The sequence below is a fragment of the Hippoglossus hippoglossus genome, chromosome 6, assembly GCF_009819705.1.
Source record: "Hippoglossus hippoglossus isolate fHipHip1 chromosome 6, fHipHip1.pri, whole genome shotgun sequence".
Classification (NCBI taxonomy): domain Eukaryota; kingdom Metazoa; phylum Chordata; class Actinopteri; order Pleuronectiformes; family Pleuronectidae; genus Hippoglossus; species Hippoglossus hippoglossus.
Genome location: NC_047156.1, coordinates 9491742 through 9507463, shown reverse-complemented (window position 1 = coordinate 9507463; position 15722 = coordinate 9491742). Strand labels below are relative to the sequence as shown.

At 42.0% G+C, this 15722-nt stretch overlaps 2 protein-coding genes across 2 annotated transcripts; both read right to left on the bottom strand.

The window, feature by feature from the left end:
- Positions 1-36: 36 nt before the first annotated feature.
- Positions 37-7542, bottom strand: LOC117763778 (palmitoyltransferase ZDHHC23-like). Its single transcript, XM_034589182.1, has 4 exons — positions 7424-7542; positions 6149-6727; positions 5178-5345; positions 37-359 (listed from the first exon to the last, which is right to left on the bottom strand). The coding sequence occupies exons 1-4, from the start codon at positions 7540-7542 to the stop codon at positions 95-97; spliced, it is 1131 nt and encodes a 376-aa protein (XP_034445073.1). The 3' UTR covers positions 37-94.
- A 731-nt stretch (positions 7543-8273) lies between these two features.
- On the bottom strand, positions 8274-14928 carry unc45a (unc-45 myosin chaperone A). Its single transcript, XM_034587484.1, has 19 exons — positions 14737-14928; positions 14419-14611; positions 13520-13695; positions 13321-13410; positions 13062-13229; positions 12564-12732; positions 12295-12465; positions 11881-12052; positions 11464-11764; positions 11288-11382; positions 10988-11129; positions 10731-10871; positions 10418-10545; positions 10272-10338; positions 10053-10166; positions 9857-9972; positions 9452-9569; positions 9208-9363; positions 8274-9090 (listed from the first exon to the last, which is right to left on the bottom strand). Exons 1-19 carry the CDS (start codon positions 14758-14760, stop codon positions 8818-8820), a joined length of 2814 nt encoding a protein of 937 aa, XP_034443375.1. The 5' UTR covers positions 14761-14928; the 3' UTR covers positions 8274-8817.
- Between the last annotated feature and the right edge of the window lie 794 nt (positions 14929-15722).

The following is a 15722-nucleotide window of genomic DNA, read 5'->3' as shown; positions in this document are numbered from 1 at the left end:
CATCAGCTGATAAATCCAAGGAAATATATAGAGATGAAGTTCTTCAGACATGCTGCATTAACAGTCTGTGATCAGGATAAAGTATAAAGTGAAACTAGACCAAGTCAGTGAGGCTGGAGCGAGGAGAGACTGAAGCATCTGTCACGGTGAGGAACTCAACCCAGTTCTGACAGAAGTCACGAGAATACTCTCCTGTGTCGATGACGAGTCTCCACAGGCCCGTTTTGTTCCTCAGAGCCAGCTGAGCCTCCCGCTCCGTCACGTTGAAGCTGATATTTCTAACTTGCACCACTAAGAGGTAAAGCAGTCCACCTGTTACAATGCTGCTGTACCATGCACACGTGAAGCAAAGTGCTGAGCTGTGAAAACAAAGAAATGATGAGTGCAAGATTAAAGCATAAAAAAGTATTTTGTTTTAAGAAAAAAGTTTTTCTCGTTACAAATAAACCATTGGCCCATTTTCATTTGAAAAGCACGTTATAAAAGAGGAGGGAGGAAAGATTAATAATGAATTTATAATGAAAAAAAAAACATCTATAAATTGGAAAAATAAACTTTACTTTACGTTACGTTACGTTACGTTACTGTACGTTACTTTACGTTACGTTACGTTACATTACTTTACGTTACTGTTAAAACACTTGTTTTTTCTGCCAAGCTCTTCGGAGCACCTCTTCCTTCATCCGGTAGCTCCCGAAATTGACCACTATCGATGAGCCCGTTCTATCCTGAGGTCTCTGTCACGGGGCAGGTCGAGTGCGTCTTTCAGCATGTTATCCAGAAAACCAGCCATGTCGGTCTCTGTCTTCGGGTATACCGTAAATCCTTAAGTTATACCTGCGTGCCCGCCCCTCCTGGTCTATCAGCTTCGCTTCCAGGTTAGCTTGACGCTGCATTAGCCGCTTGATTAGCGTTTATGTTGCTTGAAGCACGGTCTCAGTTTCTTCAATTCTCCCCTCTGCCTCGTCCAGTCTGTCGTTTGCTCTCTTTAATTCGTGTTTGATGTCAGTGAGTTGAACCCTATTATCTCTTCTGAAGTCCCGGACTTCGTTGAGAATGCTTCGCAGGCTAGCTTCGGAGTTTTCCTCGTCAGGTGAGGACAGGCCCGGGGAGCTGCTTCGGCTGTCTTCCATCACATTTGTGGTCGTCCTACTTCTAGTAGTAACCCCTTTCTCCATTATCAAAGAAAAATTGCACTGTCTCAATCTTTAGTTTCAAGTCTTCTTCAATACACCTGATGTTCATTCAGTACATTTTGTTCCCGTTTTGAGTCAAATAGATGATGAAGCAAAAGCAAAATTCCGTTTTGTTTTTTTTAATCATCATCGTATTGGTCATCACGTGAAATACCTGGAGCGAGTTCACACACGCACACACACACACGCTCCAGAGTTTACGATGCTGCATTTAAACATCATGAAAAATGAGTTGTCAGCATTTTGTGTGCTCAGTACAACACAAGACTTGACTCAGAGTCAGACACACAACGACATAGCATTAACAACGTAAACAGTGCTGCTTTTGAAAATCCATTGAATTTGACATTTTCCTTAATATTAAATAAATTTCTCAGTTAAATACTTCTGCCTCCACCATGTTTGCACTTGTAATCATTTACACATTTACACGTATTGTTACTAGATCACCAGCAAAACGCCCACCAACCAAACTGTTATAATACACATGCAAGGTAGCACTCTTTATTTCGGATTTGAGTCGATCAGGTCCCTAAATCTCTTCCTCAAGAATTTGCCCATGGATGAGAAGAACCTGCGGAAAGGTCCTTTCTTTTTAGGTGACTTTTTAGGTCAATTGAATCCTCAAGATGTCAATGAAGATGGAGTCAGCCAGCTGTGTCTCCATGACTTTTAGAATCTCCTTCGCAGGGCCAATTTTCTTAACCAGTTCTTTGAACACAGCCTTGTGGATCTTGTCAACATTTTTAACTGTGGTTACGCTCGTTTCATTGGGATTGATCTGCTGCTTTGCCTTCTCAAAAAGATTTTTGATAATAATGTTCGAATCTGTCAGAGTCATTGATACTTTGGCCTTCTTTACGGTATAGAATACAAGCCTCGCAATAGCCAAGCCCATCTCTATGTGAGCGAAGTCCTGCGTTGACATCACTCTTGGCTCACAAGGATGCCGGACTTCAGAAGCCAGCCTTGGCTTGACAGTGGTTGTGCCCAAACAAGAGTGTTGTGTAATATGATCTGAATCCTCCTTTGCATCACAATTTCCATCATCACCACTTCGGTCATCTGCAGATTCATCATAAGCATTTTCTTCATCTGAAGATTCATCTCCAGAATTTCCAACTTCAGCATTTCCATCATCTGCATTCAAACTCTCCTTTGAATCCCTGAGATGTGAGATGACCCTGAATTATTCATCCATGTCCTCTTGAGGGTCCTGGTCTTCTTCATCACACTGGTTGATGGATGAAGTGGCGACCAGTGTGGGACTTTTGTGATAATCTGCTGGCTCAGAAAGACAAGGGACAGCGGTTCTGCCAAAACGAAGGCTATGTGAAATAACATCTGAATCCTCTTCAGCGTCAGAATTTACATCATCTGAACATTCATCTCCAGAATTTCCATCTTCAACATTTCTATCATCAGATTTCCCATGTCTAACTTGGTCACCCCTGTCCTCATGAAGGTCCTGGTCTTCTGCTTGACTGCTGGTGATGGATGAAGTGTCCACCAGGATATCCATCACTGCTTTCTGTGATGTAGAGTAAACTATGTCACAGCTGTCTTTGCTTATCACCATTTGTGTTGTCCCCTCCTGGCTGTCCAGTAGGAGGGGAGTTGTGTTGCCTTCTCCTTGCTGCACCACGCACTGGCACATTTTCAGGCGCAAGCAATTTGTTATATTGCCAATTAGAACGATCATTGCGTTTAAACTTTCTGGAATATCACACCTTCCCTCAGAAGTGTCTGAAAGCATCATGCCTATGCGATTGTTTATTTTGCTCACTATCTCTCGAGCAATTAACCGGCTGAATTCACATAAGCTCTCACAGTAAATTCTTGAGTCATTCGATAAAATGTGACAGAAAAACTGTGGAAGGATGTCTTTCATGTTCTTCAGGACAAAGTCCTCATCTAGTCCAAAGTAACACTGATCCGGTCGTACAAGTGAATATATCCTTGGGGATTTCTCTTTCCAATCTAAAATGATTGACTTGATGCTTTTTCGGATTTCCCTGGTGGACAGTTTAAGAACCTGTTTGCATAAACTCTTCGCAGTGGACCTGTTGATCTCATCGTGGTCATGAGACTCAGCCAAGCAGTTCATGTCCAACACTATTTGGGACAAGGTCACTGGAGGGAAATTCACGCAGGCAATCAGATTGAGTTTGGATGGGTCCATGGTGACTGTGTGGTTTAGTAACCAGTTGTGTACCAATCTCTCAAAATGTTAACAGGTCTCTGTTTTCTTCTGCAGCTTCTACTTTGTTCAGCCAACATCAGGATAGGGCCTGACATATATGTTCTCTAGCCTTTGATCAAAGGTGAGATCATAAGGAGAGGAAACTCACCTAAACCTTTGAAGTTAAAAGGATACATAATGGGGAAAGAAGAAGAGGAAGTAGGATATTGAAACATACTGCCTGTAATGTACTTTGATGTTGTTTGCCACCCACCAATCTTCTTCTTTGTTCAGTTTATTAGCGGATGGCAACCTACTGTTTTGAGAGTGTGGGAATCAGAGTTATCTAGGTCATATTGAATTATTGTCTCCCTCCGATAATGAAGCATACTCCCTATTCCAATCATTTTCAAGCTCAGTTCTTCCACTCCATGCATCGCAATTTCCTACTTTAGCTTTTCTCGTTCTCCAACATACTTGTTACATTATGCTCCACTGATGATTTGGCAGTAATCACATAATCCTGTAGGATGTCAGTTTATTACATGCAGTGTGTTACTGAGTTCAGTTTGTCCTATCGGCCCGGTCAAGATGTTCTCCTCATTGTTGCTCCCATAGCTGTCCACACTGTGCTCACTTCCTGCTGTACTGCATAAAGATGTCTCCCTGTGTGATCTACATCCCAGCTGCCATTGTATAATAATGTTTCCTTTGGTTATTGTTTTTCCTTCTGATTTGACAAGTGAAATGTCCATGACTTCTTCATGATTTAGTGCTTAGCCAATAAATCCACCCCTTCATTCCGCTTTATTCCTCTGTGTGCCGGTAACTTCATAAAAGTAGCCACAATATTCATATGTTGAAATCTGTACAGAGTCTCAGATATCTCATTAACTAAATCTTGCCTACTTTTGATGAAAATAACTTTAACGACATGATTACTGAGCATGAATCTGACCACGGCCTTCCTGATTTGTAACTCTTCTACCTGCTGTAATGCTGCTGCAATCACTACCATCTCCACCATGTAAACTGACAAAGAAATTACAATGTAGAAAAAAATTTTGTTGTCTATTTATGGGGGGGAAATGTTAATAACTGCATTGTAGGTCGATTTAAGGTGTGTCCCTACATTTTCTGCTTGTGCCCCTAATATTTTAAGTAATTAGGGGCTCTAATACAGCTTTCCCAACATACTGTAGTGGATATAATCTTCATTTGAAACCCATTAAATCCAAATGAATAAGTGATGAACGTTACGCAAACTGCTTCACCAAGAATCAGATCGCTGCCTCCGACTGAGCTGAGATGTTTTACTCACTTCATTCATCACCATCTTCACTCCGACCTCTCACCCAACTTCCCTCTTCCCTCTTTCCCTTTCTCCTCCATCCATCATTCTCCCCTCACACTGCTCCATTAACTTTACGTTATTTACATAACTTTACGTTACTTACGTAACTTTATGTTACTTACGTTACTTTGCGTTAGTTACTTTACTTTGCGTTAGTTACGTTACTTTACGTTTACAGAATATTCTTTTAACTTTTTCCCACAATCACATACTGATGACTCTAATACATCAATGTATCAAAGATGAGGCAGTAGAATATATGTCCTTACAAATTCTACTAATATCATCATATCATACCTATTATCTAATAGCAACAAGTAAAGCAAATTTTTGTGTTTATATTAATTTGGTGAACTTTTTCAATGTGGACTTCTGATGTAGTTGTTGGGATGAGACAGAAGATATGATACATAAACATGTATTTATGATATATAGAGTGCTGTACCTGGACTGGCTGTAGACACCGGGGCAGTAGAAGAGAGCCGTCATGACATACTGCCGAGGACAGATGCTGCAAAGGACCAAACTGATCCCATACAGAGAGGTCAGCACGAACACCAAGAGGGTCAGCAGGAAACTGCGGTGGTTTGCCTGTCCGACACAGCTGTTTATCCTGCAACACCTCAACACAAACACACAAACACAACACAGACCCACAAGACAAAGATCTGTGAGACCCAAGCTGACCTGGATATGTTGGCTCCATATACCTGCTGTATTTAAAATAACTCAGTAGATGTAGTATTTGAAGTTTACATTTGAAAGACTATTGAATATTTCCTGGTCAGACTATCATGTGGGTTATTCTAGTTTGGTGGTAATAGATTCAGTATACTCACAGTATATCATGGTTGGTTCTGGAGTTTCTATCTATATAGTAAATGTGAATAATAAACAGGAAGATTAACATCATATATACATTTTATTCTTTTGTCTTTGAGGTTGTAAGTCTATTGCAGACAATGAAACAATTCAGAAACTGCATGAGGTATAAAGAGATTTATAAAACTGACATCATCATCTTTAATGTTCTTGGCAGTGTGCAGTTCAGGAAAGTGTCTGATAAAGCTCACAAACAAATAGACACCCTGTCTTCCTGGTTGGCCTGAGACAGATCCCAGTTTACCAGTTTTCTAGTTCAAGTTTACATTTCAAGACATTTTTGATGGGAGCAGTTTCCATTTAAAAATCAATCTTTGGATGCAAAGAGTTTTTCACTTGAGCCCCCGCTCCCCAAAATGTCTGTGCACGGCCCTGAGGGAACCAGTGGGTACAGTAGGAGTCTTTGCTGAACGTTGTTGTGTAATTACATGGCAGTTATCTAATCTGTCATAATTCAATATTCACTTTCATGATGTGGTGTGAATGTACAATTCAAAGAAGTATAAAGATGTTATAATATCAAATCCAACCCACCAGACACAGTGGTGGTCCAGACGCTTGACGCAGGATCCACAGGTTCGACAGTGTCCGGCCCGCGGGGGTCGCATTGTTTTGCACACAGAGCATCTGCTCCACTTTTCTGTCAGGGCAGGAGGAGAGGAGGAGGAGGCCGCTGATTGGATGGATCCATTAAGATGTGTAGAGTCCTTGTTAACCTCCTCACTCTGGCTGTGATAGGAGGTGGTGTGAATGAGAGATCCGATGGTGAGGATCATCCCAGCAGTCACAGTGCACAGCTGCAGATGGCTGACGTCCCCACGCGGTAGAATCTCTGTGATGAAGAGGTAATACATGTAGGCCAGAGAGAACAGCGCCAGAGTAAGGAAGAAGAGGGTGCGTCTCCTCTTGCGGTGCGTGGTGTAGTAGTACCAGAGGACCAGGCTGGGCAGAGATGTCAGGATGATGATGCCCAGCAGGTGGTGCAGCGCTGCGGCCCGGAGCAGCAGAGGCAGCAGCACCAGGGCCGGGATCATGGAGATCTCCAGGTTGTCAATCAGGGCCCCGAGAACAGGAGAGTGACATCCGCTGTGAGGGGGTTTGTGTCTCAGCCACCTGCAGCGCACACATTCAGGCAGAGTTACAAACACTTGAAAATAAAAAAAACGTAATTAGGAATGATGCTAATACACTTTCATTGATCAAACTAATAAGATGATATGAGGAAAAATCACATGTTGTTTTCTTATTAGAAGGGTCAGACCCTGTAATTTTAATATTGTGCTTTGGTGTGATGTCACACGTGTTTGGTTTTAAATAAACTGTAAAAAGATAAATAAATGGATAAAATAAAATGAATTTATGATTAAATACATTGCAACATGAAGTCATGAAGTCTCAGAAGGATCTGGGGCCCTGGGACATTTCTTCACTCGGCCTGAACTTTATTGTACTAAAGCAGGGATTCCAAAACCTTTGAGTCCTTGATGCCCAAAATAACCGAGTCAGAGATATGTGACCCCCATTACCCCAAAGGATATTTTAGCTGAGCTTGTTCACAAAAAATCTCCCATGTGCAATGTTTCCTGTGGTGCTGTAAACTGACCTGCTGCAACTGATGCTGTCACTCATCTGTCATAATCACCATGCATGGTTATTTACATGGTTTTATTCTAACAAGTACTTTTTTTTAGCTTTTGGAACAATTATGGCTAAAATATGATATTGAGAATTGCATCTAAATTGTATTTGATGTCTGTAAATCACCTTGTGACCCTTTTGTGTCTCATTAAAGGTCCTACTTCTTCTAACCTGTTAAAGGCCTTGTCCAGATCTTCACAGTCACAGCAGCATCCGTACTGGTAGATATCACACTCGCAGCAGCACATGGGATCATCTGGCTCCGGAGGCTTTAACTTCTCCCATTTCATTATGGCTTCCTGAAGTTCACAGGGCAACTTCGTTCTCTGGAGCGATGCACAAATGAACTACACCATTAAAACAAACTATTAGTGCAGGGAACATATCTATGGAAATGTACTGACAGAATCTATAACACAAAAACACACACACACGATCTATAACTTTGAAAAAAGCACATATATACATACATATCAACATATATAGGAGCAATTGTCGTAATTATAGAGGGTTTACTTTACATCTGAATTGGCAGCAATATTTCATCTATCTTACTGTCTATAATGATATAAAACCACTTATCAATTAAAAGCAACTAATTAGGGCCCGAGCACCGAACAGTGGGAGGCCCTATTGATCGCTCTCTCCACTAACCGCAACAGGCTTCAAAATGCCTGTGCTCGGGCCCGTTAGTGCTACAACGTAGCCTTAGTTAGTACTATTATCTGATGCTATCATTAATAACAACAACCAGTCTAACAGTTGTTAAATATGATGGTTACACAACTGTCCCTGGTCTCTCCCCCTTTCCACCCACCTCAGGAAGTTTGTTGTCGTCTTGCTCATTCAACTGTTGGGTTTCTCCCTATAATATTGTATAGTATTACTATGTAAATTGCCTTGAGATAATGTATGTTGTGATTTAGTGCTATATCATATTCTATATACATATATTTCATATACAGTCGATTCAACATTCATGCTGTGGAAGTGCCTACAAAGAGAAGAGGTGACAATATTCTTCAGTTACAGATATGAATTTATTAAACACAGTTAAAGTTGTGGGAATGTAGTGAATAAAAAATGAAAACACTGCACGCTTTAAGGTGAATTATACAAATGAAATGTTTTGGTCTTTATAGGTCAAACATAATTAGAAGAAAATAATAATTAAGTAGTGTGAAAAATGTGAAATAAAGAAAATGAATATTTGTGGAATAACAATTACACAAGTAAAAAATACAATCTTAAGTAAAGAATGTATAAAATTACACTTCGTTGTTTTTCAAGTTGATTTTGCACGATTGCTGGAAGTGCATGATTGTACTTGTCATGACGATGGATACAAATCAGTGAGAAATTACTAATGTCAAACAGCAGTCAAAGCTCATGTGTAATAGAATAGCCACATTAGAATATGTCTGTTTTTTATCCAATAAATGATTTTAAATAAATTCATTATTGCCTTTTGACAAATGCGCACTTTAAAGTGAAGATGACTTCACTGGTCCCAGATACTGTAACTCTCAAGGCACATCCACACACAGCAGCAGTGTTTTCAGAGCTCAGTTCTTTTCCCGCCCTTCCCTGCTTCTGATGATGCCGTACTCCACAGCTTTGTCCAGACAGTTCTGCGCGACCTTTATAATGGGCTCCGGTATGCCTTCTCCTCCCTTTGACAGGACAGTCAGGATCTCCAGAGCCTCACTCTCCATGAGTGTCTCAGCCAGGCTCTTCTCCGCCTGCATCATGTTCTGAACGATGACCGCTCCGCGATGACGGAGGTCGGATATTTCACTGAGCAGCAGCGCCTGTATGATCTCAAGCCAGTGGGTTGTCTGAGAATGACAGGAAGTAACGTGAGCCAAAATAGAAAAAAATTGCTTTTGTAGTATGTGACGGTTTTGACTTGATTCAAGTGTTGGGGCAGTGAACTGCTGCAGTGGTGTACTTACTGTTCCAGGGATGCGGGCACAGAGCTCAGGCTGCTCAGCGGTCAGCATGGCCAGAGTTCCTGCAGCAGCTTTCCGCAGCCTCTCGTCCTCCTCGCCGCTGTAGAGCACAAGCAGCTTCAGGCGATCGTTCCCTGTTGCCAGGTACATCTTCTGCACCTGAGAACACACCGAATACCCATTGCTGTTAACTTCACATTTCAATAAATTTGTGCCAATAATGTACTTTCAATATAATGCGTCTTACCTCTGTACTTAAAACCAAATTACACATGCACTCTGTGGCAGAGGCTCGGACCAGCTCGTGCTCTTCAAACATAAAGCCTTCAACCTTTTGCACAGCCTTTTCTTTTATGATCTTTTGTCTGTGAAACAATAAAAATTATCAATACAGGCAGATACTACTCCAAGCAATAATATGCATTTGTGATGTCAGAAGTCTTTTTATAGAATTTTAACTGTATGAGACAAACTATGATCCAGTGTGTTTAAAAGTCTCAATAGCATAAATATGTACCTTTTTTTTCATACATTGTAGTAAAATAATTCAAATGAGGTTTGGATTTGCTAATAATTCTGTTATCATGCTCCTACTATAGCTGACTTGTTTTGTACATGTATTCTTTGGAGAGACTTCCCCCTAGTGGCCAACCTGAGTCTATCGCTGATGCCGGCCAGGTTGGTGAGAGCCATGAGTGACTCAAAGTTCTGCAGCAGGGAGCATTCAAGGCTTAGGAGACTGGTAAGTGGCCGAATCACCTCATAGATCTACAAATCATAAAGAACAACGGTTTAACAAGGACATTTTACATTTCTCATTGAAGAGACCAATTACAATTTATCCTTACCCTTTCTCCTGGAAAGGCAATTTCTGGGTTAGATGTGATGGTTATTTTTGCCAGAGCTTGTGCTGCTTTGATTTTCCCTAAACCTGTGTTGTCGGTTGCCAGTGGGATCAGAGCCTGAGTGAGAAAACAGTAAAAATGCGTCATATAAAACTCCAATAGCAAAGTATTAAGGTAAATTGCACAGGATCAACTAACGTAAATCTATCATGGTGCCTCTACCTTTCCTCCACCCTGTGCCACCACTGTGCCTCTGTCTTCCTGTCGTTCCACCAAAGCCAAGAACACCCTGCCGTGAAAAATGGCATTAAGAGCAATTCTGCAGAGAGAACAGTGAGTAAAAAACAGACACACTGCCATTTTCCTACCTGGCGATACACTCTCTACAAGCCTCAGTGAGGGCTGGACTCTCCTGTTTGACCATACACACCAACGCAGATACTACGCCAGACTCCAACAGCTTCCCCAGCCTTTTCTCCACATAGGAAGGTGCATCCTGACACGTGAACAGACAAAAAGGTTCAGGTAAAACATACAAATATGCAGGTAACATACATTTTAAGAACAGCTAAAGAAAAAGGTTGAAGTTTGAGCAGTAGAGTTACTGTGCAGCACTGAAGGAACACTGTGTAATGTTAAATCTACATCTACATCTACAAAAAGGGAGTATGTCAGCAGCACCTTGGGGTGCTCCTCAGGCACATGCTGCTTGGCATACTTGGCCAGCTCCACCATCTGAGGATCCGGTTTCTCCACTTCGTAGCTGTTGGTGCAATTCACTAATGTGGAACCCACAGCGAAGAGCACCGTCTTATCCTCTGACTGTGGAAACATACAGGAAAACATGGTTGTCACAAATATCACAAAAACGCCCTTTTTAAAAGGGGAGTCAGTCTTTAAGAATGCATTTTACAGTGCATGCATCACAAGAAGCCAACCTTTGCCAGTTCAAACATGGCCACCAAAGCGCTCTTGTCTTCCACAAAGTCTTCCTTCACATCAGCATCAAAGGTGAGGTAGGCGAGACCTTCCACAGACCACCGGCGGGAGGTTGGGGGCAGAGACTCATTACACAGCCACCTAACAGAGAGAGAGAGATGCAGCTTGCTTCTTATTCCAAAACAAAGAATCCATTCCTTGTTTTTTGTCTTGTAATTCAACAATGCAGACAAACGCATGACGCACTTCTCCGAATCTTAACCCAGTTACATTATTCAATGTAAACATGCAGTACATACTTCCTGCACTGCTTAGCAAGTTTCAGTGTGGATCCCTCTGCAAACTGCTTCATACTGAAATCAGTCCCCCCTGCTGATCCAAGTTTGCACAAACCCTGCGGAATAGGCCACATGAAAGCATTAACTTTTATATTTTATGAAAGAAGATCTTAAATCCAGCTGAATGCGGGACTTACCACAAGGGCTCTCACACGTATCCTGTCATTCTCGCTCTTCTTGTAGAGGTCCTTCAGAAGTGCCACTCCGTTGGTTGTGATGAAGGAGGCTCTCTTGGCCTTGCCTGCAGCATGTATAACAGACTCCACTGCTACTTGCTGGTGTATGACATCTTCGGAGGCACACAGAGAAATCACTGCGTCCATCAATCCTGACATCTCCAGAGTCCTGTTACCCACGTCGCTCGGCCCTTGGAGAAGCACCGACACTGTCTGGATGGCTCGCAACTTGGCTTCTAGGCCGGGTCGGCTGAAGTACTGCCTACCCAGAAAATTATCAGAGGAGGAAAATCATTCATAGGATGCAATTTTTTGGGCCAATGGGATTTTTTGTTTTCATATTATTTTTTGAATAGCAGGCTTCATTGGTTAACTCACTGAACATATTCTTCACATAGTTTGTTGAAGTTCTCCCTCTCCTTGTCACTCTGTAGGTCATCGTAGAGTTTGCTGAGCAGGACGGAGCAGCTCATGTGGGAGTTGTCTGTAAGAGGTGGTCCTTCTGAGAGCTCAGCGACTGTCCCAGCCACCTCCAGGATCTTCTTAAGTCCTGTAGGAGGACGAGGACACCATTAATCTAGTTGCAGCAATGCCAGATAAAACTGGTGACCGAATGTCAAGGGCTTCGAATAGCTGAGCCAAGGCCAAATTTTCAATAGACATGAAAAAAGTAAAATAAACACTTCTACTCCTTCTTACTGCAATTCTACTGAAAAACTCTATGGCTATTTTGTTTCCCTCAAAGCACAAGGGTGAAAGGATTATTTTATTTAATGAGTGTGTGTTTCATACCCTGGTCTATCACCCATAGTGTGAGGGAGTTGTCAGGGTTTTTCAAAGACTTGCGGGGTACTTGTTTGACCAGGAGGTTGATGGCGCTGTCTCTGCCTGGTCCTGACACATTAAGTGCTGGAATCATTCCCAATAGATGCTTCAACATTGAGCGTAGCTCCTTGGAGGGTTCTGTGTCAAATTCACACAATCAATTGCCTTTGAAAGCACAGGACAGAAAGCTAATAAACACAAATATGAATATAAACACGATTCGAGTCCAAACTCACCAGGAAGCATGGCTTCATCTTTCCCCCTGATCTCTTTTTTCATGCCCTCTGTTAAAGCCTCAAACATCACCTGCAGCAGGTGGCAGGCAGCCAGAGACACAGTGGAGGCCCCTGATCCCATTACTGTGCACAGCTGCTCCATTCCCAGCTCATTCACAATCGCCATAGTCTGGGGATAGAACATCAGATTTCAGCACTGAAGCACAGCAAAGAGATTGAGTGTGTGTTATTAGCACGGTGGATAGGATCTCCTGACAGACATGAATGAAGGTATATATATATATATGTGAACATCTGCTGATAAGTTGTGCCAAAGCAGGTAAACCATGAAAAGAAACAATAATGTAGCAATTTGTAAAGAATCAATGATACAAATAAGAAGGGCATCATTATGAATATATCTCCTGTTTTATCTGTGTTCCAAGGAATAAAATACAGGTTCACATCCCTGCTAAAAATGAGGCAATGAATATCTTGAAAAGAAACAATAAAACTTACTCTGGACTGATGGCCAGTGCACAAACCAACCAGAGTCCTCAGAGCTGAAAGGACCACCTCCTCCTGCTTCGACACAAGCAGTTTCTGAATCAGCTTCACGCCGTCATTACGGAAGATCTGCTCAGCTCCAGCATCTTCTCGAGATAACACCACCAGATTCTGAGCAGCCTGAAATTGAAGATAAAAGAAGAAAAATGTAAACACTTTTAGAGAGAAGTAGAGAAATGTATTAGGAGTCTGCCTTATGAGCCATTCTTACCTTCTGTCGATCTGAGTCTTTCGCGGAGGCATCTAAAAGGAGGGAGAACATCTGCTGCACTCGTGCATCTGTGGAATTTAGCTCTCTCGACTACAGGATTAAGAGAAAAGACATCAATCAGGAGCTGCTCCTCAGTGTCCAGCTCCAAATACAAGACCTCCACAATCCTTCATCCACTTCATTAAAAACATCATATCACCTTCTGGTGGATTTGTGCTCCGAGCTGTCTGAGCAGATCCTGGAAGGCTTTGTTTTTGGGCTCAAGCTGAGCACACCTCTGAGCATCCAGAAAGGCCTTGTCAAACCGACTGAGTTTCTGATAAGCCTGAGCTCTCCGGAACCTGGCTTTCACATCACCCGGGTCAGTATCGAGAGCTGAAAAGAGAGGCAAGCAGGACATTATATATAATTGTGTACATCCACAAATCTTCAACTAGTGAGGTGTTCCGATGCCAGCATCGGAAATGCCTCCGATACTGCCGAAGAAAATGGTCACGCCAGCCGAAATAATAAGTAATATTTTAAATAATAATTTAATATGAGCAAGTTATGAGTGCCATAATGAGAAAGTAGCAAACTTTCCTTTCTCCCAAATTCTACAGTAAAATCACTGGAAACCTGACATAGAGAAAGTGGAGATCACCATGAAAAAGTGTGAGTTAAAATATCTGTCACCTCTCAAGGATTATTTTAGTTTAATATTTAATATGAGCAAGTTATGAATGCCATAATGAAAAAGTAGCCAACTTTGCCTTTAATTTTCATAAGAAAACATATATATACTATTCCATCAATTATACACAGTTGTTGTGAGTACTTTCTTCCATCACAGAAAAGACAGGTCGTTGTAGACCAAGTTGTAAATAGTTATATAGAGAAACGTGCATCATCATGAGTACCTCTGCGTATTATATGTGCAACACTCCCTCAGGATGTTAATGTGGCACAGACCAAACCTTAGCAGAGAAACTATCTGGATGGGTAGATGCTGGGAAACCAGGTAAAAAGTGGGCTTTGTTGCATGCTTAGCTCCACCGTCCCTTCACACTCTTCTCATATAATGCCCTGCCCAGTGTCCCCTGCAGGTATGTGTCCCACCTTTGGATGCATCAGCCTCTGCCTTGCTGTTCTCCTCCAGCTTGAGGTAGCAGGCGGAGCGGTTACGGTGCAGCACAGCCCTCTCCGCCGGGCTGTCACTGAGCTTCAGTGCTCGGGTGTAACAGCGGACAGCTCCCGGCACGTCCCCTGCCTTGAAGAGAGCGTTCCCCTCCTCCTTCAGGGCGACGGACCCCTGGACACAAGAGAGACAAGTTAGCAACAGTCTCTCAGGAGGACAGGAAAACTTCTCCAGCATGAGGATTTGGAGGAAACATGCTGAGCTAAAACGACAAAGCAGCTAACTGTGCGCTCCCTTACCTGTTCTGTTTCGCTCACACTCATCGTGGAGGCGCCACACACAACACGGCTTCACCTAAAATGGAGAATATGTGGTTTAATTTCCCTCTGATGGACACAGACACAGCAAACTTCAGTCAGACATGTTCCATCTTGCGACGTTTCCGGGTGTCCGGAGGACGTCGAGGACGTAAACGTACCAGCCCCGCCCCCTGCCTCACGTTCCGTTACCATATAAGGAAGAGAGCAGCAGAGCATCTGTGTGAATGTCTCTGCTGTATTTGGTCACTTCTAATTTGTGTTTCTTCTCAGGTCACACACACACACACACACACACACACACACACACACACACACACACACACACACACACACACACACACACACACACACACACACACTAATACCAGCATACCTATGCAACGAAAGCTAAGTCATTATATACATATGTATCCCAGTATATTTTAATGTTCAGTGTGGTTTAAATACTTTGTGTACAGTGGGTTAAACCTTGGCAAAGAATTCCTTATATGTATATTTCAAGTACCTCTTGAGTATTTGAAATAAAGAAAAAAAAAAGCTAAAGTGAAACACCTGTCACCACATGGCTGCAGCCAATACTTTTACAAATACAGAGGTTGCAAGGTTGTTTATCCTATGCTAACATTTTTACGAACTGTTGTGGATTTTGCCTCAGCGTTTGAGTTTTTCTTTTCTTTTTTTGTATATATATATGTATATATATATAAGTTTGTTGTACGTTTGTCTATTCTTTGTTCTCTGGTTCTTTGTTTGTCGGTTCTCTTTTTAATATCAACCTGCCTAACACCAATATAATGTCAAATACAATGCCTGTTCATCAACATTGTGCATTTATGAGTGATGATGCTGTAATGTCTGTCACTTTTTAAGACGAAAGGTAAAAAATGGCAAGTAAATAAATATTGTATGTTTACACACACACATGCCTTTTATACCATGCACTACCACTTTGTGGCTGTTTCCCA

Coding starts and splice junctions, on each gene's coding strand:
- unc45a (XM_034587484.1), bottom strand. CDS start 14,760: ATGAGTGTGAGCGAAACAGAACAG. Junction 13,696..14,418: donor AGAGGCTGATGCATCCAAAG/GTGGGACACATA, acceptor CTCTCTTTTCAG/CTCTCGATACTGACCCGGGT. Junction 9,973..10,052: donor TTGCCTTTCCAGGAGAAAGG/GTAAGGATAAAT, acceptor TATGATTTGTAG/ATCTATGAGGTGATTCGGCC.
- LOC117763778 (XM_034589182.1), bottom strand. CDS start 7,542: ATGAAATGGGAGAAGTTAAAGCCTCCGGAGCCAGATGATCCCATGTGC. Junction 6,728..7,423: donor CTGGACAAGGCCTTTAACAG/GTTAGAAGAAGT, acceptor TGTGCGCTGCAG/GTGGCTGAGACACAAACCCC. Junction 5,346..6,148: donor CTGGACCACCACTGTGTCTG/GTGGGTTGGATT, acceptor GAGGTGTTGCAG/GATAAACAGCTGTGTCGGAC.